This window comes from Gossypium hirsutum, chromosome A13 (genome assembly GCF_007990345.1).
Source record: "Gossypium hirsutum isolate 1008001.06 chromosome A13, Gossypium_hirsutum_v2.1, whole genome shotgun sequence".
Classification (NCBI taxonomy): domain Eukaryota; kingdom Viridiplantae; phylum Streptophyta; class Magnoliopsida; order Malvales; family Malvaceae; genus Gossypium; species Gossypium hirsutum.
In genome coordinates this window covers 32,148,752-32,176,748 of record NC_053436.1, presented here as the reverse complement: position 1 = coordinate 32,176,748, position 27,997 = coordinate 32,148,752, and the positions used below count along the sequence as shown (strand labels likewise).

Sequence of the window (27,997 nt, the reverse complement as noted above, 5' to 3'; positions counted from 1 at the left end):
CCTATGCATCTTTAGAGATACAAAATTAATTAGTAAATTGAAAATGTTATTTAAATTTCCTAAAATATTGAAAGAATATATAATTACAAAAGAGATTTTTTTAAAATCTTTTTTTGTTTTTATTTTTCATATTTTGAAATTTTTTGTTTTTGTTTTCTTAAATAAAAAAATTATATAAAAATTTCAAATTTTATCTAATTCTTTTAAATATTACTTAAATTTTGAAAAAATATTTATTTAAAATTGATATGATAGATATAATAATTTAACATAAAAATTATAAAAAAGTCAAGCATTAACGGCGTTTATGATAAAAACACCGCAAAAGACAAGCAATAGCAGCGTTTATGATAAAAACGCCACAAAAAATCAATTTATTTTAAAGAAAATGGCGTCGTTTTGATATAAACGCCACTAATTTTTAGTTTTGATTGAAACGACACCGTTTTATTTCTCTCCCCCCAATTTTCTCTTCTTTCCCAATTTCCTTTTCTTTCTCAGCCATTCTCAGCCTATTCCTCTATTTCTCTCCCCCGATTCCCTTTTCTTTCCCAGTTTCCTTTTTTTTCTCAGCCTTTCTCAACCTGTTCTTCTATTTTATACCCGAAAATCCTATCAACCTATTATTTTATTTTATTTCTCAGTTTGTTCTTTGATTTCCCGAAACCCTAAACACTCAGTTTCCCGACGCCTAGCCACTCTACCCAGCAGCGAACTCAGTCTTAGCAAGTATGTGAGATTTTTTATTTTTTTGTTTGGGTTTGTTGAAATTTACTTCCTTTAATTTTCAATCATCTTAAAATTTTAGAAATTTTAATTTGGGTTTCTTATTTCTATTATATTAGTTTTCAACCGTCTTAGAAATTTTTGATTTTTTTTTTGTTTGGGTTTCTTATTTCTATTATATTAGTTTTCTAGTTTCCTTCTATAGCTTCAATTTGTTGGTGCAGTTCTATGTGATGCGGTCAGTTGTTTATGTTTCTTTTTTCTTTTTTATCTTGTATGTTCTATGCCTAAAGTAATATCAACTGTTCTCCTGTGAAATGTCTTAATTGTTCTAATTTTGCCTTTGTTCTATCTTTCCCGAATCTCTAGGTTTAAAAAAAACAACAACAAAAAAATTATTTCCCTAGTTCATTTAATTTAGTTTAGGAACTTTTGAATTTCGAAAATAGTGTAATTGTGTAATAAAACTTGTGTGAATGGAACACGTATGATCATTGCTTCAGTTTTACTTATACTTTTGGTCTGGTCATGGATAAGAAGCTTCCATCTTCTTCCAATAGATTGTCATCTTCTTCCAATAGATTGTCATGTATATTGACCAAGCTTCAGGTAAAGATGATTGTTACTGCATTTTATTTGATTTAGCTTCAGTTTTACTTATACTTTTTTTTTATCTTTTGTTGTATTTCTGTGCATTCAAAAGTTTATTGCTTCACTCTCTTTCAGTTGCTTACCTTGAAAAAAGATGTTATGATCTATTTGGTATGGTGATACACTGGTTAATGCTACTGGTTTCAACTCATCATTGTTCTAGGTTGGCAAGAAGCTATCAGAACTGATTCGAGATTCAGGTGACCTGACACCTGGAACTGAACAAGGCAGGTGGCAATCTGAACTTGCTCAGGTGGCAATTGAGCTAATTGCTGAAAGTATCCTTACCTTCTACTTGAGATTGGTTGCATTTTGCAATTTGTTAAAGGGTATTTTCTTCTACTGCAATGTCATGCCCGTTGCCTAGATGATTAGAATAGCATATTTTAAACTCTATTCTTATCATCTTCTGCTTGATTTCTATAAACAGTAGTGGTACAGAGTTGCTGGTTTACAACCTGGTTTATTTCAATAGGAGGTTAAAACTTAACGAAAGGATTGCTAAATTGCTCGGGTTTCTTTGCAATACTTTAAGTAATATTTTCTTTCTTGGAACTGAATTTGATTCTTATATAATAGTATGTTTCTTCTTAATAAATATTAGAAACCATCCCCTAAGAACTATTTTTCCTTTAATTTGTCTTGATATGGTGTGCTTGACCATATTCACTTGACTTACAACTTCATATGCAGATGAAGACAGAATGTTTGGCCCTAGTTTTATGTTTAAATATCAGTGTTGATCCACCTGATGTAATAAAAATATCTCCTTGCGCAAGAATGGAATGCTGGACTGGTATGTTTTTTGAGTCAATTCTCTCTTATTTTTACATTTTTACTATTTAATGGTTATTGAAGCTTTAATGCTCATGATTATTCCTCAAGAAATCTTTAATAAGTTTCGTGTTATTTTAATATGTGATCGAACTAAATGCTGTTGATTCGTTGAGCATGCATGAAATAGTTTGTGCATATATTTTGTTTGAAGTGTTGAATTCTGAAATAGTTCATGTATAATATATATACAGTTTAAGTATTGGTTTCAGGTTAGGATCTTTGTTTTGTTTTTAATTCATTTTTTACCTTTTAGTGTCACTTGGTTTGTTTTGCTAGTTTACAGATTTTCTTCAGGGAAACTATTAGGGACTAAAACACATTGTTTTTTCACCTTAAATTACTTTGCAGTAGCATACTCCAGTATGTTTTGAGAGAATGGACACTCATCTAACTATATGTGTGTATATATATGCATGTAGGTATGTATTTATGCTTATGATAACTGTTAATATAGTTATTAGTGGGATTTTTAGAAAAAAAATCTATTTTTGAAAGATAATACTATTTACACATCATGTTCAAATTATGTAAAAAAAAGTATGATTTAGATATTATATAAATCTTAAAATATATATATTTATATCCAATACTCCTATTCAAATTATGTTAACTTAGATAATAATTGCAGCTAGCGGGCAAAAAGCTTGACATTCTACTTGAAAAATGATATTTTAAAACTATATACAATTGTTATCATAAAAAAGTTTTAGGATGTCATATTTGAATTGAAACCATTTTTATAGGTTGAGATAAAAAAGAAAAAAAAAACTGATGGTATAATATTTTGACTTGAAGCATGAAGGATATACTAGAAAGGCACCATTTGCGCTTAAAGAACCTTGAGAAGCTGGAACAACGTTGTCTTGGGCTGTAGGTTAGTGGCTTTTTATTTCTTCCTGTATATATGTAGACATATTTCTTTACTTTTAGTTCTTACATTAATATGTAATCAGTCGGCTGGAAAATTACTTGGGGATGAATGAAAATTTGGATTATTTTATAGAGCAGTAGATGTGAAAGTCTCACTGGTGAGCCTCTTGTTTCACATTATTTTTGTTATTTTTATTCGTTGTATTCGATACATATGCATACATATTTAGGTATGAAGGTATCAGTGTATGGTTTTTTTCGAATATATGAAAATATTTAAAAAGGATTAAATATATCCATTAAAACTAAATATTTGTATAAGATAAGACGGGCCTTTGAATATGATTATTGTATCATCACCATTAAATTCTATCTACTTAAAAATGATATTGACCTTTTCATCCATGGATTTTGCCTTGAAACAGGCAAATGAGAGGTGAGGAACTCCATGGATTAAATATTGAAGAACTACAGCAGCTAGAAAAATCTCTGGAAATTGGGTTGAGCCATGTGATGGAGAAAAAGGTTTAATGGACACATGCATGTTCTTGGTGTGTTTGTTTGCAGGCTTAGATGCATCTGTTTGCATGTTTAGATTCATATCTTTGCTACTGTGTCATCATACTCATGTTTCAAATGGCATTTAGTCAACATAATCAATTACGAGTATCTTACTTGTCGTAAAATAATCAGTTTAATGTTGCGTAAATTAAAAACAAAAACTATTTAGGTTTTGATAACTTCAATGAATCAATATCTCTTGGTTTGGTTAAGTTTCATTATATTCATTTGATTTTAATTATAATTATTTGTAATTTTACCTTTTTTATTAAATATTATATAATAAAAATCTTATATAACTTTTTTTAAATTTTTTAATAAACTGCTTGCTACCCTCAATTTCTAAAGTAAAATGTTTGAAGTATATTTTATAATTTTTTAATGAAGCAATTTCAGGCTCTAATTAACCTGCTAGTGCATCACTAATGAAGGTATCTCAACTTTGATTAATTACTTGTTTTATATGTTATCAAGATACTGATGCAATGATCCTGGTTTTACCAACTTTATATTGGTGAATGCAAATCTATCATGGTTACACAATTGTTTGCTATTATTTGCACTACAAAATAATTTTTAGTTAGTAATCCGGTACTAGTGTTTCAAGCCTTTCTTGGTCTTTGTCACATAAAATGCTAGTGTGAGGATCTCGGCACTTTGAACAGATATTTTGGTGAGCTTTTCTTGGTCTTTTTCACATAAAATGCTCAATCCTTGATGGTTTAATCTTGCTTTTCGGGTTGGAAGAACTGTATGAAAGAAATCAGTTAAATTGCTGCTATTAATGAGGTCCGAAAGTGAGTAAATTGATGTTTGGAATATCTTTGTACGGTGGATTGAATGCTGTTGTATTTTGTTGCTCATTACCGAATTAATGCTAAAACTAAGCTAATTAAACGGTGGATAATTTTCTGTCGATTATGATGGAAATGACTATTAAATATTTAAAATTCGTCTTATTTAATTTTTGGTTGCTGCTGTTTAAATGCTGTAAATTGAAGTGTGTAGATATTGTAAATTGAAGTGTTTAAATTTTGTAAATTGAAGTATTTAAATGCTGTAAATTGAAGTGTTTAAATGTTCTTTGTGTAGCATTTTAAGAACTTCAAAGCTCACAGATGATTTGTTATACTCTATATGAGTTCATTGATTCTATGTTTTTTGCAATTTTAGGTATGATCATGGGTGCAGCAGCTTCAACTGACAAGTGCTTGTGTAGGTCTGGAGCAGGTCAATCAAGAAGCTCTCCTGGAATTAAACTGACAAGTAATTGTAGTATGCTTGTAGTTGAAGTTTCTTGTAGTGAACATCATGTTGTTTATTCGGCAGATGTTTCAAAGATTTTACTTTTTAGAAGAAAGTATTGTAGTAATTAGATTGGATTTTCAAAGACAATTATGTTAACATTTTGATCAAATATTATGAAAAGTTCTCTTGTTAATGTTTTTGAACTCAAAAACAATTTAAAATGTGTCCATTGTTAGGTCATTTAAATTTTGTACGCCGCTAAAGTCATGTTCTTTAGTGGCGTTTTTATGAGAAGCGCCGCTAAAGGTCATGTTCTATAGCGAAAAATGCCGCAAAATTTAGCAATGTTTTTTATAGCGGCACTTTTTGCGGAGCTTATAAAAGCGCCACAAATTATTTTAGTGGTGCTTATAGGCTAAAAAAACGCCGCTAAAAACTTGTTTTGCTTTAGTGTTTCTGTCAAGAAGCGCTTTCACTATCTAACCTGTCAGTAGAAAACGACACCTACAGGGGCATTTTCTCTCTAAAGGTTACATCAACCCGAGATTCATGAGATAAAATTCACGATTCTTGAAAAATGCACTTGCGGGGGAGTGTTTTCTACCCCACAAATTTCTTATATGTCTAGGTAAGAGCTATATATAAAGAGTGTAATACAAGCATTTGGTTTTCCATACCGTCATTCAAAGCAGATAGTTGAAGGATACTTAACACTATGAGCAATCAACGTTATCATGCAAGCTTGAATTTCATTCCTACTTTGCTGTTGAAGCAAAGGTAATTCGTTAAATTATGTGTAGGTTTATGGTTTTGGATGATGATGACTATTTTTTTTACTATTTCCTCGATTTTAAACATGTGGAACAAGTGTTGGAAAAACGGTTTTGGAAAACGCAGCGGTAAATAAATTTAGGGAAAAGCCATAGTTTTAAATTTTTTTTCCAAAACAAGATCTTTGTTGAGATATCTAAAGTAATAAACACTTAATTAAAATTGTACCTTTTTATTCATCCAGGATGAATGCTTCGACCGAGTAGTCTTTTCCGCTATCCGCAAGTTTACATCTTCCGAGTGTGGGCTCGCTTCGAATCAAAAAAAATTTCACAAAAATTACTAGTGGGGTAATTTTGAAAATTTTCACTTTTTGAGTCAAGTTATAAATCAGAAAAATATCTCTAGAAATTTTCTGGAATAATCTCCAAAGAATTTTCTCTCTATAACTTTCTCTTGAATACCAGTGTGTGTAAATAATGACCCAATGCTCTTTTTATTTAGAGAGAGTTTAGAAAGTTCAACTATGATTAAATTTAATCACTTTAATATTAATATTTATTAAGCTAAATATTAAATTTAATTTAATATTAAATCTTATTAAAATAATAGAATATTTATCTACAATATAAACATTAAATTAAATTTAACATTAAGATAATCACTTTAATATTAAATTAATATAATACTATTAATATAAATATTAAATTAAATTTAATATTAAAATATTAAAATAATATTATTTTTGGAATAATTAATTTGAAATCAAATTCTCTGGTAGAGTGCTAGTAGGAGTGTAACTCTTTCACTACTCAACCATCGACGACCAACTGTCGCAGCCACCAACACTGTAGTGTCTAGTGATGCAAGTGCAACACCCTTATGGTACCCCAGTCAGTTCAGTTGCTGCTAGTTCAATCCGGGTCAATGATGACTCAACTGGTCCAGTCTAGAAACCGGTTGGACCATTGGCCCAGTCTCACATATCAAGCCCGATTTAACCATTTTTTGGGTCTTAGTCTCAGTTTTGGATTTTCGGGCCCATTTACTATTTCAAGTCCAATTTTCAAGTTCAAATACCCATTGGGCCAATTATCTGACTTGAAAATTAATTTCCAAAAATATCATATTAATTTTAATTGATTTGATTAATTTAATTTTACTTGATCAAAATTAATTTTTCCAAAAATCACTTAGATTTTTCAAATTAAAATTTTTTCTAATTCAAATGCATTCCAATTGAGCTTTTGTTGAGCTAGTGGATGGACCAATTAAACAGATACAATTAGGCTCTAGTGATTGCAATTATGTCCAGAAGCATCATTCTGATAATTTACAATTACTTAATCATGGAGTTAGTCCATAAGAAGTACCATGATTGAAAACTCCTTATTGTATACTTTTTACGAAAGTAATTCATTCAACTGCTTTGTCCAATGACCTCGTCATGTGTGTGTTACCATCATATAATATCCTTGATTCCTTTGAGTTAAATCTATTCACTAAATACAATCCTATTTTATCTCATTGTCACCATTGTGTCTTCTTAATTATTAATATGATCATTGTCAACAAATGATTGTGATAATTTTCTCATTCGAGAACAAGCAACCTGTGGCCACGTTCCATATTTATCAATCCAAACAATACGAATGAGAGGATATCAATAACTCTTTAATTGAGCTATGAATTCCGCTGTTGTTAGTAAAGCCATACACAATCATGTACCCAACATACCGGCTATGGGCTCGATCATCTTTAGAGCATAAGCCTCCATTTATATCAAAGCACATGAGTTGCATACGCATGGTCAGTGACTAACTCAGGATTTAGGTAAATCACACTATGAACGTCATAAGTGAATTAATTCACAAACAAATTTAGAATTAATTCATCTTGGGTTCAGTCTAATGTATCTTCTACCAATGAATACATCTATGTCTCTACTCGTGGAGTTAACTACTACAATAACCAAGACTAGCCATCTCCTAAATTGGAATTGTAGACAACATAATAATCTTTCTCAATATTTGAATCAAATGTTCATTTTGATTCTTTTAAGAGATTACGGACTCATTTAGATTATCTACTGAAATAAGTTATCTTTCTCGCAATGTAAACATTTTTTACAATGCCACTTATCTTCAGTTTGAACTTTAGACAATCAGCTAATTTGCTTGTCACAATTTCGCTATGCATGCAAAATATAAAATACATAAATACAAAAGACATAATAGTGAAATATGAAATAACTTCATTTATTTATTCATCATTCAAATAAATAAAAAACAGTGACATGTTTACTATAATATGGACACATTTCCCAACAACAAGCTATTTTGTTGAATGAGTAGATCAATCAGAGCTGTTATCCATTACAACGATCAATTTGTGAGATCAAAATTGGCCCCATTTTTTGTATCAGTGCAATTTGAAGATCTGGCATTCAACCGTGTCCTAATGTTGAAAGAGCTTTGGACAAGGATTAAAAGCAAAGTGGGGATCCGTAGAAGAATTTCGAGCCTTAAATGTAGATATCTCTCATTTATGACCCTGCTAGATATGCCATCTTTGATATTATAAGAGACAACAATCTAAACCAGGTGATCAAATCCCATCGCTCCAGTAGGAATGTTATACTAAAGTTATATGTTGACTTCGTAAAAGAGGATAAATGTGGCCCGAGCTCAATGACACTGTGTCCGCCAAATTCCATTCTAGCTCAAAAAGCTAAAAGTCCCACCACACGGTTATGCGGTGGATTCACATCAAGCTGTAGAGCTCATACCAAGACTCGTTGGAATCATCATCAATGGTGAGACATTCATCGGTTTCAACCATCAATGCCAATTTCGGGGGACAGTCTGGCGTATTTAGTCACTGAGCATACAACACACTCACACGACATTCTGTTAATACCTTTGATTTTAACTTCGACACGTCGATGTTCAATACTAGTAACACTCATGCGGATATATCATCAAGTTACTGGGATAGGCCAAACATAAGTGATTTTGGGCTTGACATCGGATTTACAAGAATGGATGGTCTACCCCCGATAACCTTAATCAGTAATGGCATATCCAGCCTTGGATTTGTAAACAGGGTTGATAACGAAGAGGGTCAAGAGAATGAAGAGGTCGAAGATGATCGCGTGACAAAGAATGACCCAGTAGAGGAGGCCAGACCAGATGGTGCAGAAACTATTGTGATTTTAGAATCAGATCCCATTCTTATTGAACCGAAAGAAGGTGGATCTGATGGCCAAGCTTCAGACATCGCTTAATGGGATGACCTGAGTTTCACGGTGTACGAACCCCTACCTCACATGCGTACACTCGATCTTATTGCTGAAGATGGTTTAAAATTCTTAAACCTCCCTCATAGAAGACTAGGGCATGAGACTTCTTATCTAAATTTCATCCATTTAGAGGTTGGGGTGGAGTTTGACTCCAAAGATGCTTTTATGGTCGCAGTCAAGCGATACAATGTACAGTTAAGAGTCAACTTCATCGTTATATGCTTCCGATTGGAGAAATATGAGGCAAAGTGCGCATTGCTCGGAACAGGATATCAATGGAAAATCATGGCATCCATGAGAAGAAGTTAGCTTTTTGAATGATTAGGAAGTTTACCGTGCCGCATACATGTGTTGTAGATGACATGCAAAAGAGTTAACAAAAAAGATTGAATTTTTTTTTTACATTCTACTATGTGTGTTGGTCCAATTTATTATTTTCCAGGCATGTCAAATGATCATTCAAAATTGGATTCCGATATGATTTCTAACTTTATATTACCAATGGTCAAAGCTAGCTTTAGGATTTCAGTCTTTGTTTTGATTGCACACATCCATAGCAAGTTCGATTACACCATGTCCTACCACAAGGTATGGTTGGCAAAATAAAAAGCACTGGAAAGATGCATAGCGGGTGGGAGAAATCCTACAATAAGTTGCGAAAATAGCGTTAGGTGCTAGAACACTACATAACAGGTTTCGTAACTGAGCTGCAAATGAAGCCTGTGTATTACAACGATTGCTTAGTCCCTTGAAAATGAGTTTTCCACCATTTTTTCTAGACATTCAAGTAATGTATAACTACATTCTGCTATTATAAATCACTTGTCTAGATTGATGGCACATTCCTGTACGAGATATACAAACATAAGTTGTTGATAGTTATTGCAAAGGATGGCAATCGAAGAATCTTGCTAATAGCTTTTTTAATAAGTCTCGAAGAATCCGAGGATGACTAAGATTTCTTTTTAACTAACCTGAGAAGGCATGTGGTGCCACAGCTCGACATTTGTATTATCTCTTATAGGGGCACCGAAATCGTAGTTGCATTCAATTGAAGTTTAAGCCTATAGGATTGTGCACACCATAGGTATTGTTTGCTCATATAGGGTCTAACTACATGGGCCTATACCAAAGGGATGCAAAGTGACAACATGTCATCACCATTGGTACGTTGTGTACATACTTGGTTTCCTATAAAATAGTTCAACATATTCACTTGGTTTGATTTTATTCGATGCAATAATGATTGTCATTGACTGGGTACGAGCTCATCCAACACACATCCCATCATATGTTGGAAAGATTATGAGTTGTAAATAATTTTGGTGTGACTTACTTCAACAGGATATCGAAGGAGTAGTGGACTCAATCGTATGGCAAAGGCCTATAGTACGAGCACATGACCACGAACCTAGAGGAATACATTAATTCTATATTAAAGGGGACACATTATTTTCTGGTAACCTTAGTGATCAAGGAAACATATTTTCGATTAGCACCATTGTTTCCAAAGTGAAGCAAGACAAATGCAAGACAACTAAAAGGTGGTCATTTTGGTGCAAGTTGTTGCTGGGAGCTATTTGAGAAAATAAAGAGATCCCGAACTCAATGACTTTATTGTGCCATTTTGCACTGGATCTATTATTTCGAGTTGAGCAGCCCTAGAGACCCGAACTGGAGTTATCAGTGAAGCGTACCTCATAGATTTGCGACAAATAACCTGCGACTGTGGAAGATTTCAAGTGTTTCATTCTCTATGCGCACATATAGTTATGGCATGTGCCTCGGCACGTCTAGATTACATGGGATTCATTGATGAAGTTTACAAACTTGAATGTGTGTATAATGTTTGGAAGACTGTATTCCCACTTGTTCTAGATGAAAATATGTGGCTGCTTGTCCTGAGATCATCTAGGTGAAGAGATAATTCAAAGAATACCTCATATAGTAAAAACACTAGCTTGTTGGTTTATAACATTGATTTACTAAAATTTCACTTAAATCCTTCAAGAATTACAAGGTTTGTAGCATGGCCCAACATATTCAAAATTTTTAACTTAAAAACTTATGTACATTCATCCCAATTGTAGTAGACAAGATATGTATATTTTAAATAAATATAAATTACGATTGTAGAATAAACTAAACAACTTTGGAAAAATAAAAATAGATATAATCATTAATGTCCCAAATGTGTGCCACAACTGGGTGCGCGTCAAGTACACCTAGGGTTCTGTTGCATTATTGAGTCTGACGATTCCTCTGGGACTTTAACTTTGATTTCACGTGCACGTCGAAGTTGGTCACTAACCTCATCTCTTTTCTCCATGGATGACTGCAACAGTGTCCTTGTCGCCCATAGTGTATCCCCCTTGACCAAGTTAGCATTTGCGAGGATGACCCACTCGGAAAAACAACAATCCTGAGGGTGTTTGCAACACTATCGATAGGCCACTATATGGTGTTGCATAGGGCGAACTCGGATACAAGGTGGGAATTATTTTTTATACCAGATGCATCGATGTAGCTAGCGCATGAGACGTGTAATACGATGCGATTAGTGGCGGTCATGCAAAATATATCCCTGGAGAAGGTGTCAGTGCAGTGAATGATTTTGCGTGTTGTGGTGCTTATGTCAAATAAAGTGGTGATGACTGTATTGGTGTAGGGAATGATTGCGCGTGTTGTGGTTCTTATGTAAAATAAATTAGTGATGAATGTGTCAGAGTAGTAAATGATTGCGCGTGCAGTAATGCTTGTGGAAGATAAATTGGTGTTGTATGTGTTGATGTAGGGAATGATTGCGAGTGCTGAGGTGCTTGTGGAAAATAAACTATTGCTGTATGTATTGATGTAGGGAATGATTGCCTGTGCTAAAGTACATGTGAAAAATAAACTGAAGTTGAATGTGTAGATGCAGGGAATGATTGTACGTATTGTGATGATGGTGTAAAATAAAATGGGTTAGTAACAAGAATAAAAGACCATACTGACCAGGAGGTTGCATGACAACCAGGTCCTTATGTGCATATGGAGCATATGTCGATCTCTCCGCGGCATCTCTTCTCGACTTAGGTTTGATGGGCCTTCATCTTGGCCTCATATGACGACGTTGCCTACTCTTTTTTAAAGCTGATGTAGATACGACTTCCCATGATGCCTAAACCAATTCATGTAATCCAAAGATGTTGTCAAATCCGGCGTAAGAAATGCTTCATGCGTTAGCTAATAATCATACATGTCTTGCCAAATCTCGATATACTTCTTATGGAATGTTTCCTAATCTTCCTCGAATCTCCCCTACATGTCGATCTTGTGCAGGTCCTGAGGTTGCGGTGGAATACATTGTGTACACCTAAACTATCGCATCGCTCGGTCGGATCCATGTATCTCAACCGTTGCAAAAACAATCAATGGCACTGTCATATGCCAGATGCTTCAGTTGGCCAAAAATTCATCCAGGACGTATTCTTGAATCCTTGTATCCGTGTATAGCATCCATATAAACTACAATACGAATTTACAAATTTCAACACGTGCCTAATATTTAATTTCAAATGATGGAATAAAAAACTGATAACTTTGAAATTCGCAAACTAACTTCCTCTTCAGTTTATTGATCTAAAGTTAGACGGATGTCCTCAAGCTCGACCAGTATACTGCTATGTCTCGCGGGATTGTTCCACCTATTCAAAAAATATGTTATTTCAAAATTACTAGAATGAAAATTCCTAAATGGTAACAATTTTATCAAATGGATTTTACAATGTTTATGAGTGAGAAGCGACTTGCACTTGGGGGCATAGAAATGGTAGTGGATACCATGCCCACGATTGAAGAAGAAGCATCCAACTGTCTATTTTAGTTTTTTCGGTATCATCGCTCAACACATTTCTAGGTATAATGTCGTCAGCATTGCCGATACCCAACTAAGTTCTACCACTTCTTTCAATTTGGCTAGTAGTAGTAGCCCTCTTAAATGTACCAGATTGCAAGGTTTATCTAATATTAGTAGACCCCTGATTAACCTCAAAATGAATGCGTGCGCAAATTTTTCCTTTTCAATGTCACTTGCAGAGGCCTCGATATGTTTAAAGTTGTCCTCTAACCATCTCATCTTGATTCGACTACCCCTAAACTTGTTCGACACCTTTCTTAGTAAATCAAGTTCGAAATAATTACTAAAAATATTTATGAGTTTAGCGATGTGTTTAATTAGGTTTAAATTAGGTGAATTTAGCTTAATTTAGAGTAATTAGTAAAAATGACTAAATTGAATAAGGAGTAAAAGTTTAATTATAAATTAGTAAGAAATAATAAGGACCAAATAGGGAATTAAGCCTATTTGGGAAGATGAGGCGGCAAAAGGAGTAAAAATCTAAGATTTTTACTTGATTATATAGTATAATTTTGACAAGTGGATGGTAAAAATAAATAAATAAATAAATAAATATTATTATATATTATTAGTAACTAAAGTGAATAAAAGAAACAGAGTAAAGAAAAGAAACAAAAAGAATAGAGAAAAGAGAACGGAAAGCATTCGAGCAGGGGAAGGAAAGAAGAAAATAAAAGAGAGAAAATGGGAAATAGGGTTTTTAAAGCTTGGAGTTTAATTGGTAAGTTCAATCATGTCCTTTTCTCTTAATTTTGATGTTCTAAAAGTATTAAAACAATGTTTTGATAGAATTAAGTTAGTAGTTTAGAAGTTTTTAAGTTTTTAAACAAAGTTCATGTTGAACAAAATGATGAAATAGGGGTTTAATTGAATGAAATTAAGTTAGAATAGAGATTGAAATGTAAAGTAAACTATAAGTTATGTGTTTTAGGGACTAAATTGAGAAAAATTTGAAATTAGGAAAATATGTTGAAAATTTAATAGCTAAATTGAGTTTAAATGAAATTTGAATAGAAATAAAGTTTGAATTGGTGTTGTAAATTTGGTTATTAACATTTTTCACAAAACAGTTTTGGGTAATGGTAGTGTTCTGATTTTGAAAATTCACAAAAAAATGAATAAATCGAACTAGATAATGAAAAAATATGGAATTAAATCTTATTGAGTCTAGTTTCTTATAGAAGAAACGGTGTAAGCAACGGAATTGTAGATCATGAGATATTATAAGTTTTGTGAGACAATGTCAGAATGAATTTGGATTCCCCTATTCTAACTTTGAAAAATTATTAAAAATTGTATAAAACTAATTATAGGTTTGAATTTATATGTTTAAAATACTTATTGAACCTATTTTCAATATAATTAAACAGGAACATCGTTCGAATCTTGTACAAGAAGATAATCAATTTTTAGTGAAAAATGGTCAGAACTGTTTGACAGCAGAACAGGGGCAACTTTAAAGAATAAACTGTACTTATTGGCTAAACCAAAAATTCTAAAAATTTTATGGTAAGAAGATATGTGAGTCTAGTTTCAGGAAAAATTAGTGGATCTTAATTTGGAGTTTCCTAGCACAAGATATAAATGATTTAGTAACAATGACTCAAGTAGACAGCTTTGAATGAACATATAAGTAAATAGTGGAATTATATGTATAAAAATGGTTAAATTTGCATGTTTAGGCTCATGGATTAAATTGAATTGTGTTATATTGATGATTATAAATTATTATTATTTTCGTAGTTAACAAAGAACCCAAGACATCGGCGTACAAAGGAAAGGAGAAAGCTATCGAGGATTAAAACGAGAAATTCACGGTTTGTATTACTATAATTCAAATCACTTTTTATTAAATGTTTTATATCAATTCTATATTTAATAAGTGAATTATAAGGTAAGTATTGATATTTGAGTTGAATGAGAATTGAATTGAATGGTGAATGTGTATGTATAATTGAATTGTAAATTGATAATGTGAAAATTTTAATGGAAAAGTAATCTTGGAATGGAAATGAAAGTGAATTGAGAATTGAAATACCCTATTAACTAGTCGGGCTAAGTCGGATATAATTGGCATGCCATAGGATCTGGAAGTGTACGGGAATTTGCCGGCTTTACTGATCAGGCACTTTATGTGTCGTATTTCAGGCACCTCGTGTGTCGTTTTAGGCACTTTATGTGTCGTATACTGATCAGGTACTATGTACCGTTTTAGGCACAATGTGCCGTACTGGTGTGTTGGGTTGGAATCTGTGTATCCGTCAAAGTCCGGATTTGTTAATAGGGTGAATATCTAAAATGAGAAATTTAAAATAAATTGATTGATTATATTATTGAAATATTGAAAGAAACGAAAAAGTTGAATAGTGGATTGAAATTGAGATTGAAAATGAAAGGCATGAACTTAATGTTCATGTAGTGATTGAAATTGTTGCATGTAATATGTGATGGAAACTGAAGAATAGATAAAAATTGTATCGTTATTATTAATTAATGAAAGTTTAAGAATGAATTGATATTTGTGAAATTAGATAGTTACATGTTTGGTAATTAAAATTCTTTATTGCTATTATAATTTGAATTATGGTAATACCACTGAGTACGGAATACTCAGCGTGCGGTTGTTTCCGTACGCAGGTTAATAGGAGTCTAGTACCCCGGTCCAGCATCTGAACGATCCCGACTCCAGCAAATTTTGGGTGACGTTTTCTTTCTTAATTGAAAGTGGCATGTACTAGGTGTTGTATAAGTTATATAGATATACTTGTAATGTTGGTTATAAGAATGGTATACCACATTTTGTTATTAGTTTGATAAAATGGTAAATATTATATTATATAATTTGGTATTAAGTTGGAATGAAAAATGAATGAAGTTATTAGTTAATTTGGATTAATATTATGAATGTTTAGTTATTAAATGACTATGTTAATGAATTGGTTATGATTTAGATATATTTAGGTTTAAATTGTTTTTTATTGTGCCATTGGTTTTGGATTAGTTTGGTTTTTGGTTTGAATTTGAAGGGGGTTTTATGTAAAAATTAAGAAGAAATGTTGTCGAAATTTTTGTAAAAATAAAAAAAAATAAAAAATCTCTGAATACTCGAACAAGTCCCGTTCCATTCCACTTTAATACTTGTGTTGGGCTTCGAAAGTCCATTATAGGGACATAATTCTCCAATTATACTATGAATGTTATAATAATTGTAAAATATCCATAAGTTGTCTGATATATCCGGTAATGCCTCGTAACCCTGTTTCGGCGACGATTTGGGGTTAGGGGGTGTTACATAGAAGTTGCTCGCATGTTGCATTCCAATCGACACCAACAACTGGCCTCGTAACAACATCCCCATCGACCAGTAGATCGAGCTGTAAATTGATGTCCTTAAGTGTAATTGTACACTCATCGCTGGGAAGATGGAACGTGTGCGTATCCGGTCTCCATCTCTCAACCAAAGCACTAATGAGTGGAGGATCCAATTTAGTCCCCCCGAGCATGCGAGTCGTGTATAAAAAGCCTGCATCTTGCAAGAGTCCGTGAATGACCTCCAGTGCACCTTCGCTTAAGTTGTTTATGTACGCCTCCAAAATTCAATCTTCAGGTTGAGTGTATAAACATAAAAAATTAATAATCTATACTGTATAATAATTTAATATGTAAATTTAAATAATTTAATAAATTTTATTCATCATAATAATTAACTAATTATAATTTAATAATATTTTCTTACCATTTTAATTCAACGCCGGAGTTGTGCTTGTCATCCAAATGGATAAGTTGATTTGCCATCGAAGAATGAATAAAATAAAATCAAAGGATTTAGAAAAAAATTTTAAAAAAATTGGGAATTTAGAATAAAAAATCGAGAATTAACAATTGAGAATAAAAAATTGAGAACAAGCAATTGAGAATAAAAATCGAGAACAAGAAATTGAGAATCAAATTGTGGAAATAGAGAGTTGAGAGTTGAGAGTTGAGTTGAAAAGAATAAGAGTTGGAGGGCTTTATATAGGAAAAATTATGGTTGTTGGAGTTCCATAGCTGTTGGAATTTTTGCTTGTTACGAAATGTTACCGTTGGCAGAAAATACGTCCTATAGGGCTCGTTTTCACTGATATGGCAGAAAGAATGCTCCAAGTAGGAAGCGTTTTTAGGAAATAGAATAAAACGAATCTTGGAGGGCGTATGATACATGCACGGATGGGGTGAAATTTATTAAATTTCATTAACATAAGCTGCCAATTTTTAAGCTTAGGAAATCAACAGACTTGTGACGACTTTTTGGATAGGATCCTGGAATTTCTAGGTTGAGATGTCTCATGGAGTTCGAATATTTATCTCTTGACTTCGAAATGCATTTTGAATCACTCGATTTTGAGTTTGAGAGCTCAAGTTATGATCGTTTTAGAGAAGATTGCGCGAGCAGAATTTCTGGACAGGACGGAAATTATGAGTTTCAGGCTTTTAATTCATGTTTAAATCATATTTTGTTCGGGTTTTTGGCTTAAGTTTTATGATATATGAGTCCAGTATTTTTCAGCTTTTATTATTTTATTATTCCGAACTTTTAATAATTATTAAGTAGTTTAAGTTCTTTAGGAGTTTTATATCAACAAGAAAGTTTAATTTAAAATTACTTTTAGTATACTTAAAATATTTATTTAAATTTATTTCGCTAGCCTATATATAGAGTTTTGCATTGTACACAAATCAAACAATTCATTATTATTCAATTTCTCTTTTGAGTTAATAAATTCTCTTTGAGTTTTTTTTTTGTTGAAGAATTTCTATTGAGTTTCTTTTAGAAGAGTTTTAACAATTTTTTCAGATTGTGGGAATCATCTTCAAACTTTTTCTTGCCAAGTTTTCTTTCTTGGAGGGGAAATCAGAGCCGCTTGAAGGAGGTTGTGGATTCTTCGTGTTTATAAGGCTTATTAGGACTTCTATATACCACATTCTATCTTTTCATCTATCTTCTTTATTAATTCTATCTTAGATTTTATTATTCTATTTTATTCATCTTAATTATTTATTTTTAATTTTTTTTATTTTTATTTAACTTGGAATTGTTTGCGTTTCAAGTTATGTCAGAATCCAAGTTTCTTTTTAAACATCTAGAGCCCTAAGTCAAATTCGCGACTTGAACAAACTTTACGATCTGTTTTCGCATTCTTCTACAATCATTCCGTATCAGCATGTTTTTTTTTGCAAGATCAATGAAAACGTGCCACGTAGAACGCATTTTCTTCTCTATTTCCAAAAACAACGTAGATTGATAAATTTTTAAAAAAACAACATAGTTCTCAATTGATTTTTTTCAGCAAAATTAAATAAATTAGCCTATAAATATTTTACTAATATTTAGAAAAATTACGGTAAATAAATTAACTTATAAAAATATTTGAAAAAGTCAATCTAAATTGAATGGATAAATTAACTTTTCTACTTTTATATTTATCTAAATAATTTTTTAATATAAATATTTTATCCATTGAATTTATTTAATTTAAATTTGAAAAAAAAAAGTTAGTTTAACTTATATAAAGATTTTATTTAATTTTTGAAAAAGTCACGATAAATAAATTATATATATAACTTAACTGATAAAAATATTTGAAAAATTAAATTTAAATTGAATGGGTAAATTACTTTTTTAATTTTATATTTTTCTAATTATTTTTTAATATAGAATATATTATCCGTTAAATTTATTTAATTTAAATTTGAAATGTTAATTTAAATAAATTAACTCATAAGTACAATATCTGAAAAATTAATTTAAACTTGAAAAAGTAAATATTGTGCCATTTGTCATAAATTTAAAATATATACTTTGTTATATTAAATATATGTGAGATATAAATAGTATATAAATAATAGATTAATTTAAAATTTTAAATGCATGATAAATATAAATTATATTAATAAATTTAATAATTAAATTATAAAAATAAAAATATTTGAAGTGCGTAAAACTGAAATAATTTACATAAATTTCTACTCTTATATAGATTTTAAAACACTATCGTGCTAGAATCTCATGTGATGATCTGATGATTAAGGATGTTCACCGTCCCAAGTGTGGTCTGGATTTGAGTCGAACTAGTCGCATTAGTTGTTCAGACTTTGCCCCTGATCACATGATTCGAATCCGTATCAAACTAGTATTTGACAAGAATTTTTAAACATCGTTCAATACAAGTACATATAGTAGACTTTCTATTAGCACAACAACAATTATTTTATGAACCCTACTTTTCACATTATCCATAAATGATATGTTTATTTTTAATTGGTAGAGACCATGAATAATGTGATAAGGAAGGTTGATAAAATAATTTATTGTTAACACATTATATTTTAATTGCTAATAATATGATTATTTTTTATAGAAATAAAAACCAACTTTTAACTTAAAGCATGATTAAAACCACTCAAAATTTCTCAATTGAAACTATTTATTTAATAAAAAAAATTCGATTGTCAAAATTATTTATACTCAAGTGAAATATTTTGTAATATATGAATTAGAATTAATAAAAAAATGTAATAAAATTTTAAAAAATACTCAATAATAGAATACTTTGAAGTTACTAAAATCAAACTTTTTGCCTAAATTAGGTAAAAGGTAGTATTCATAACCGGTTACCTACGAGTGGGAAGGCTACTTCATTTTCAGTATCCATGGATAGATTTAGGCTATAAATAAATCTAAAATGAACACATGGATATCAATAATGATCTCCGTGCAAGTCTTGGACATCTCTTTACAGCAGTTGAGAAGAAATACTCTTCACTGTTTATGTAAAGTTTCATTTGATTCATTGTTATACAATTTTTTAAACTCCTTTTTAAGTTAGGCTAAATTTGAAAAACTGCTGAGTGGTAAATATTTTATTACATTAAAGCCAATACAAATCAGAGATTCTACCGGCTAAAAAGACAATCCCAGAGACAACACAGTCTCAGGTAACAGAATCTTAAAACTAGATGCAAATAAATGCAATAGGAAAAACATATATTTAGAGTAGCCCAACCTTGAAACAAGTTTGGTTCAGAATATCTCTAAGCCACAGCTGGCATGTCCTTAAGCCAATCATCCAATGGCTTCCCAATGGAATAGACGATGAATCCAATTTTCCGCAGCTTCTCTGCGTCGACGACGTTCCGGCCATCGAACACGAAGGCCGGCTTCTGCATGTCATTGAAAATCTTCTGGTAATCCAGGTTTTTAAACTCGTCCCACTCGGTGAGAATGCAAATCCCATGAGCATCCTTGGTTGCAGTATATGCATCCCAAACCACACTTACGTCCTTCACCGAAGTAGGGCTCATCGGCTGAAGATGGACCGGATGGTCCCAGTCGAATTTCTTCATCGAAAGATCCCTCTGAATCTGGTCTTGGTTCACTTGTGGGTCGTATATGCTCAGTTTGGCCTTGTCCCCTATCAGCCCTTTGCACACATCGATCGCCGGGGTTTCCCTCGTGTCCCCAGTGTCCTTCTTGAATGCGAATCCCAGCACCGCGATCTTTTTCCCCGACACCGTATTGAACATCGACGACACAATCCGGTTTACGAACCGGGTTTTCTGGTAGTCATTCACCTTAATCACTTGTTTCCAGTAAGTGGCCACCTCAGGGAGCCCATTGCACTCACATATGTAAACTAAGTTGAGGATATCCTTTTGGAAGCAAGATCCACCAAAACCAACACTAGCATTCAAGAACTTGGGTCCTATCCTTGTATCTTTCCCAACAGCATGAGCCACTTGGCTCACATCGGCGCCGGTCGCCTCGCATAACGCCGACATGGCGTTAACCGACGAGATCCTCTGGGCCAAAAACGCATTAGCAGCCAGCTTGGAAAGTTCAGCAGACCACAGGTTGGTGCATAAGATACGATCCACCGGGACCCAATGTGCATACACATCCCTCAATGCTTCAATAGCCTTTTTACCTTCTGGGGTTTCCCTGCCACCGATAAGAACACGATCAGGGTTAAGTAAATCACTAATCGCAGTGCCTTCAGCGAGGAATTCAGGGTTCGAAAGTATCGAAAAGTTGATCCCTTTGCTATTGTGGGTCAAAATCTTCTCAATCGCCTCGGCTGTTTTAACGGGCACCGTCGATTTCTCGACCACGATCTTGTTCGATTTCGCTACATCAGCGATCATACGAGCGGCGCTCTCCCAGTAGGTCAAATCGGCGGCTTTCCCAGCTCCGAGACCTTGGGTTTTCGTCGGGGTGTTGACGGAGACAAACACTATGTCGGACTCGGCGACATGTTTCTCGACATCGGTACTGAATGACAGGTTCTTGCCTCGGCATTTTTTGACCACCTCGTCGAGACCTGGCTCGTAGATGGGGAGTGTATCACTGTTCCAGGCATTGATTCTAGCGGTGGATATGTCCACGACAGCTACTTGAATGTTGGGACATTTCAGGGCAATGACGGCCATGGTCGGACCGCCGACGTATCCAGCTCCGATGCAACAAATTTTCACCATTTTGGACAAAATTAATTGATCCTAAAAGGAAAAAAGAAAAGTTGAATTTAAACTAAATCTGGGTTTTTTAGCTTAATTCAAAGCAAAAAGAAAAAACAAGACAAACATTGATGAAATAGTGAGAAAAAGATCACATCTATCGTCTACAAAGACCATGTAACAGGCTAAAAGAGTGCAACCAATTAAGAGGAAACCAGAATTTCAGTAAAACAATGAAAAACGACAATGTATCCACCAATTAATCAAAAAGGAAAATGAAAGTGGGAGAATAGATTACCTTTCTGGGGTTTGAGATATTAAGATAAAAGCATGAAGATGAAGAAGAAAAGAAAGAAATGAGGGGTGAAGAAGGAGAGAGATAAGGAAGGGAGAGTAATAGGAAAAGTTCTTCAGGCGAAGAATTAGGAGATTCAACAAACCTTTCCGCTCTTTATATACTCAACTGATCCTACAAGTTTGTACCGAAAAACAAACTCATCGTTCAAGTGATTTTGCATCTCATCATTTCCATGGCCAATAATATTACATTTTCTTTTTATACTAAAATTCTTTTGGTATTTACTTAGTCATATCACCTCTTCCCGTTTCATCATCAAAAGTGGTTCTGAAATTCAAATATGTTATCTCAATCCTCAAAGTTTTATTATTTTAGCAATCCAGTCCGCTCAAAATCATTAATTAAAATTATAAACATGTGTGTACCTAACATGATAAAAAACAGAAATTGTCTTCTTAAATTATAGGGATAAATCCCAAAATTATACGTGAACTATGGTTTAATGTGCAATTGTGAATATAAATTTTAATTTTGTGTAATTTTATACATGAAATTTTAGTTTGATCCAATTTTTATAAATTATTGATATGACATCATTTTATGTTCATATATTGCGTATATAAATAATTATATTTATCCAATATAAAAATAAATTGATGTATTTATTTAAATGTGTATGATTAAATCAAAATTAAAGTTTCAATTATACATTTGAACCACAATTAGAGTTTCACGTGTATAATTGCCCCAAATTATAGTTCATGTATTCAATTGCACATTAAATCAAAGTCCGTGTATAATTTTGAGATTTATCACTAAACTATATTAACACTTCTATTCCTTTTAACACGTCAAATTCAAACTATATATTCAATATGTACATGCATGTTTACAATTTGACTAATTTATTTTAAATATGCTTCACATTATATAAAAAACCAACATGTAATGCCTAAATTTACCATTTGATTGATTGTATATACAAAAGGTACTTACATATTTACAGCTTGATTCATATGTTTTAAATAAGTTCCACATTAGATTTAAATTAACAATTAATTTCTATATTGAAGGCTAGGCTAACAAAGGAGTTCATATATACAATACTAATACTTTAATAATTCAATTAAATTTTTTTGAAGGTTAGGGATGGAATTAAAATTTAAGTAATAATTTAAGATGATTGGTGCAGTTAACCATTACTAAAAATAAATAAAAAAGATGTAACAAATATATTTCGCATAGTAACTAAAAATTGTTTTGAATCAAATAATAAATGCATGTCCTTGGTTTATTTATGGACAAACTTTTTTATTTATAAAATATATTAAAAAATAAAAATACTCTTATAATTATATAATTTGTTTTATAAAAAATATTTTTTTTTAGGTAATTTCTTAACTGAACTAAGACCTACTTTGACGAGTGATATCAACTCAATAAAGAATTTTGTAAACATTATAAATATGTGTAATTGATAATAATAAATTTTATTTGTTTTAAATATTATTTTTATAGATTTAAAATTGTAGTTGTTATAATTTTCATATTATACATAAAATTACCATTATACATGACAATATCATAAAAATAAAAACAAAAACATTAGAGTAAACATATTTCATTTATATTTCTTATCTAATTGAATCAAATTTTTTTCTCCTAAATTCTCTTCTCTTTTGTAAATAAGTAAATCAAGTTTCATAAACTAAAAAAGTAATTAATATATTTAAAAATTACAAAATATTGTTTTAATAAAAATTATTTTCTAAACATTTTTAAAGTTGTTATTTAGAAAGAATTTAAAATTGAAATTATGGTATAAAATAACATTTAAAATTATAAAATTTAAATTTTATATTCCAATAATTGAAAAATATTCAAATATATATGTAAAGTAATCCATAATATTTAATTTATTATTTTTAACGATAAATTAACATGAGTTTTAAAAACTCATTTTAATAATAAACTATTAAAAATTAAATTATAACATTCATATTTTATTTCGAAGTTAGGTACAGTGATGGATTAGGAATTAGTGCAGAATTTTTGAAATGGAACAAATAGAAATTTTGAGTATCAGATTAGAAAGTATTTGGAAATTAGAAAATACTTTTTAGATAGGAAATTTTTTAAATAAAAGTATTGATTAAATTGAAAGTGTATAGAAATTGTTGCGGCCAAAGTAGGTTAGGAGATATATAGTAGTGGTCAAACTATTGGTATCTTCTCAATTCCAGAACTCTTCGCACGGGTATCTAAAATGTAGACAAGAAATGCAGCATATCCCTTTTTTTACCATCTTAAAAGCCTTCATCACAGACACCACATTCGACAGTGCATTATACTTTTCATCTGTCACAATCACTTGCTTTCCATCTATAGTTCTAAAAAAAAGTTCTCTTTCTTCTGCAATCAACCATAACCCTGTACTCTAACAATCAATTCATATAACACCATTTAACCCTAAATCATCATTGGAATAGGGTTACGAGGCATTATCGGACATATCGGACAACCTACAAATAATTCTTAAGTAAATAACAAACATACTATAATATAATCATAAGTTCATATAATTTTTTTTAATTAATGAAAATTCAATATAACCTCTTTATAAATATTTAATCTTCCCTGTAAATTTCAAATAGCAACCAAACCATTTCTAGTATTTCAACCAATACATTTATATACTCAAATATACTTAAATCATACTTGACATATTGACTTAACAACTTAATTAATGAAAACCCTATTATCATTTCTAATTAGCTTATAAAACTATTCAAACAATTTCAATACAGTACCAATGCCATAAACAATTTTTACCATTTCACTAATTTAATTATCAAAACACCAAAAACCTTTCCTTACAACAAAATTTATATAACATACCAAAATAACTATTGTAATCCCTATGTACATGCCACTTTCACTTAAAGGAAGAAAACATCACCAAAATCTTGATGCTGGAGTCGGGATTGTTCGGATGCTGGACCGGGACACTGGACTCCTATCAACCTGCGCACGGAAACAACCGTACGCTGAGTATTCCTTACTCAGTGGTATTACCATAATTCAAATTATAATAGCAATAAAGAATTATAATTATCATGCATGTAACTATCCAATTTCTCAAATATCAATTCATTCTTAAACTTTCATTAATTAACAATAACAATACAATTTTTAGCTATTCTTCAATTTCCATCACGTATCACATGTACAATTTCAATCACTTCATGAACATTAAGTTCATGCTTTTCATTTTCAAACTCAATTTCAATACATAATTCAACTTTCTCATTTCTTTCAATATTTTCAATAATATAATCAATCAATTTATTTTAAATTTCTCATTTCAATTGTTCATCCTATTAACAAACCCGGACTTTGACGGATTCACGGATTCCAACCCAAACACACCAGTACAGTACATTGTTCCTAAAACGATACATAATATCTAATCAGTATACGACACATAAGTGCTTGAAACGACACACGAGGTGCCTGAAATACGACACATAAAGTGCCTGATATACGACACATAAAGTGCCTGATCGGCAAAGCCGATAAATCCCATACTCTTCCAAATCCTATGGCAGGCCAATTATATCCGACTCAGCCCGACTAGTTAATAAGGTTTCCGGATCACATATAAATCTCAATTCAGTCACAATTTCTCACATTTTCAATTCAATCATTTTTCACTTTTCAATCAATTTTCAATTCACATATTCATAATTCAATGCACTTTCTCAATTCAATATGCATTTCAATTATTCACATATAATCACAATTCAATTTAATTTCATGCAATTCAATGCTAATACTTACCTTATAATTTACTTACCATATACATAAATTAATTTAACATTTAATGAATAAATAAATAATTTGAATTATAGTAATACAAACCCGAATTTCGCAGTTACTCCTCGACGACCTTCTCCTTCCTTTTTTGTGCTGATACCTCAAATTCTTTATTAGCAAATTAAAATTTTAAGTTTCCAAACCCTAGTTTTTCCATTAATTTTTCTTTTCTTCTTTCTTCCTATAGCCTTTGAATGCTTCTATGCTTTCTTTCCTTTTTCTTTTGTTTTGTTTCTATTTATTTTATGCTTTATTTTTTTTACTTTATTTAATTTATATTATATTTAATAGCAAATATATATATAACAATTGTACACACACATGTTTTACATTTGTCCAATATCATCACCCTACATTTGTCACAATTTTATTTAATTATCACATAAAAATCTTATTTTATAATTATTTAATTAATAAATATCTCTTAATTTTAATAATAATAAATAATAAATATCTACTAATTTAAATAAAATATTACAATTGTATAAATATTACCATTACATATGTATATTTTTATCACCTTACGCTTGTCATAATCATACTCTATCTAACATATAAAAATCTTATGATATAATTATCTTAAATTAATTAATATAATTTTATAACTAAAATAATTTATTTACATAATTATATTCCAACAAAAAAAATCTTAGATTTTTGTTTAATCTTTGCCGCCTCACCTTTTACTTATGGCATAATTTTCATTTTGATCCTTTATATTTTCTTTTAATCTATAATTCAACTTTTACCCCTTATTCAATTTAGCCTTTTTCACTAATTCCTCTAAATTAAGCTAATTTCACTTAATTAAAGCCTAATTAAACACACTACTAGACTCACAAATATTCCTAATAATTTTTTACGAACTCAGTTTATGATAAACCATAATATATACATATTTTTTTACCCTATGTTTAACATATTTAAGGACGATTTTTCCTTAGTTTCATTGAATTCGATGCTCCTAATCCTTTAAATTCATGTTTTATACTTAGGCGAGCATAGGAAGGCAAAAAGAGCAAGAAATAGGCAAAAAACAGACAAAATGGACCTAATTCAGTGTTTCCCACGGCTCAGGCACTTCCACACGGGTAAACCACACGCCCGTGTGAGGCACACGGGCAGGCCACACCCTCGTGTGTCCTGGCGTGTCGACTAAAAACCAAGTTAGAATTGTACACGGCCTAAGGACCTTAGCACGGGCGTGGCACACGGCCGTGTCCCTGTCGAGCCCAAGTCTAATTCTACTCAGAAAAGGCTAATTTTGAGGGTTTTGAGGCATTTTAAGGTTTATATAAACACCCTGAAGAGGATTGAAGGGGACACAGAGAATAGAAGGTAGAAAACACTCAAGAACAGCCATCGGGACCAGCTCAGAAGGAGGATCTACATCAAGACTGAAGATTTCCATCCAATTTTGTAACGCCCCTAACCCGAATCCGTCACCGGAATAGAGTTACGGAGCATTACCGGAGTTACCGATTCATTTATCAGATATTTCATTAATCCGATATCTTTTCTTTTCCACGTTCAAGTCTCGTATTCAAGTCATCAGGATCTTTATAAAAAAATTTGATCGTCGTTTTCATTTATTTCGTGTTATAATACATTCAACTAATGCTCTAAACAAAATTATCATTTTACCCCTAAACTTTTAATTAATAACGATTTCATCCTAGGTTAAAATAAAATAAAATTATTGCAATTTAATCCTTATTTCCAGCCGTTATTCTCACACAAATTGATAACAACCTATGAATTCTGTAAAATGTCAGAATTTTCCATAATTTCAACACTTTTCAATTTAATCCTTAAAACATGTTTTTCCCTGATCTTGAGCTAAATTAATAATTTCATTAAATTTTGTAATTTAAATAATAAAATAATTCATTTCATGCAAATTGGTCATTTCTAACATTTTTTTACAAAATTGCCCATAAAATTTTACTTTTATTCAATTTAGTCCATGAGCCTAAAACATACAAATTAGCCATGCTAGCTGAATATTCATACATATTTTCCTCCTCCTCCTCTCCATTCCACATCCTTAATTTATATAACATGCAACAAGTAACATTATCAATAATTTCACTATTTACTTATGTATATTCAAAACTGTCCATTTGCGTCATAGTCACTAAATTATTTATATCTTAAGCTAAAGAACTCGAAATTAAGATTCGCTAATTTTCCATGAAACTAGACTTACTTATCTTATTACCATAAAATTTTCAAAATTTTTGGTTTATCCAATAAGTACAGTTTATTCTTTAAAGTTTCCCTTGTTCTGCTGTCTGACAGTTCCGACCCTTCTTCACTAAGAATTAATTATCTCATCGTACGAGATTCGGATGATGTTCCCGCTTATTTTTATTGAAAATAGACTCTTTAAGGATTTTAAACATATAAATTTAATCCCTTAATTATTTTTATCCAATTTTTTATGATTTTCCAAAGTCAGAACAGG

The 27,997-nt window shown here is 31.4% G+C and overlaps 1 protein-coding gene and 1 long non-coding RNA gene across 6 annotated transcripts; one reads left to right on the top strand and one right to left on the bottom strand.

The window, feature by feature from the left end:
* The first annotated feature begins 433 nt into the window (after positions 1-433).
* LOC107893666 (uncharacterized) lies at positions 434-5,086 on the top strand. 3 transcript variants are annotated; one of them, XR_005907447.1, is made up of 8 exons: positions 479-729; positions 1,541-1,706; positions 1,808-1,911; positions 2,071-2,173; positions 3,010-3,088; positions 3,168-3,242; positions 3,510-3,609; positions 4,819-5,086. It is a non-coding gene; the product is annotated as an uncharacterized lncRNA (long non-coding RNA). The 3 variants fall into 3 exon arrangements; XR_001682908.2 differs by lacking the exon at positions 3,168-3,242 and having other exon boundaries at positions 480-729; XR_005907448.1 differs by lacking the exons at positions 1,808-1,911; positions 3,168-3,242 and having other exon boundaries at positions 434-729.
* A 14,649-nt stretch (positions 5,087-19,735) lies between these two features.
* Positions 19,736-21,897, bottom strand: LOC107893665 (UDP-glucose 6-dehydrogenase 5). Of its 3 annotated transcripts, none has more exons than XM_016818719.2 (2): positions 21,797-21,897; positions 19,736-21,398 (listed from the first exon to the last, which is right to left on the bottom strand). In XM_016818719.2, the coding sequence occupies exons 1-2, from the start codon at positions 21,872-21,874 to the stop codon at positions 19,935-19,937; spliced, it is 1,542 nt and encodes a 513-aa protein (XP_016674208.1). In that variant the 5' UTR covers positions 21,875-21,897; the 3' UTR covers positions 19,736-19,934. The 3 variants fall into 3 exon arrangements, with proteins under 3 accessions (XP_016674208.1, XP_016674209.1, XP_040941100.1); XM_016818720.2 differs by lacking the exon at positions 21,797-21,897 and adding an exon at positions 21,655-21,790; XM_041085166.1 differs by lacking the exon at positions 21,797-21,897 and adding an exon at positions 21,484-21,629.
* Positions 21,898-27,997: the final 6,100 nt, after the last annotated feature.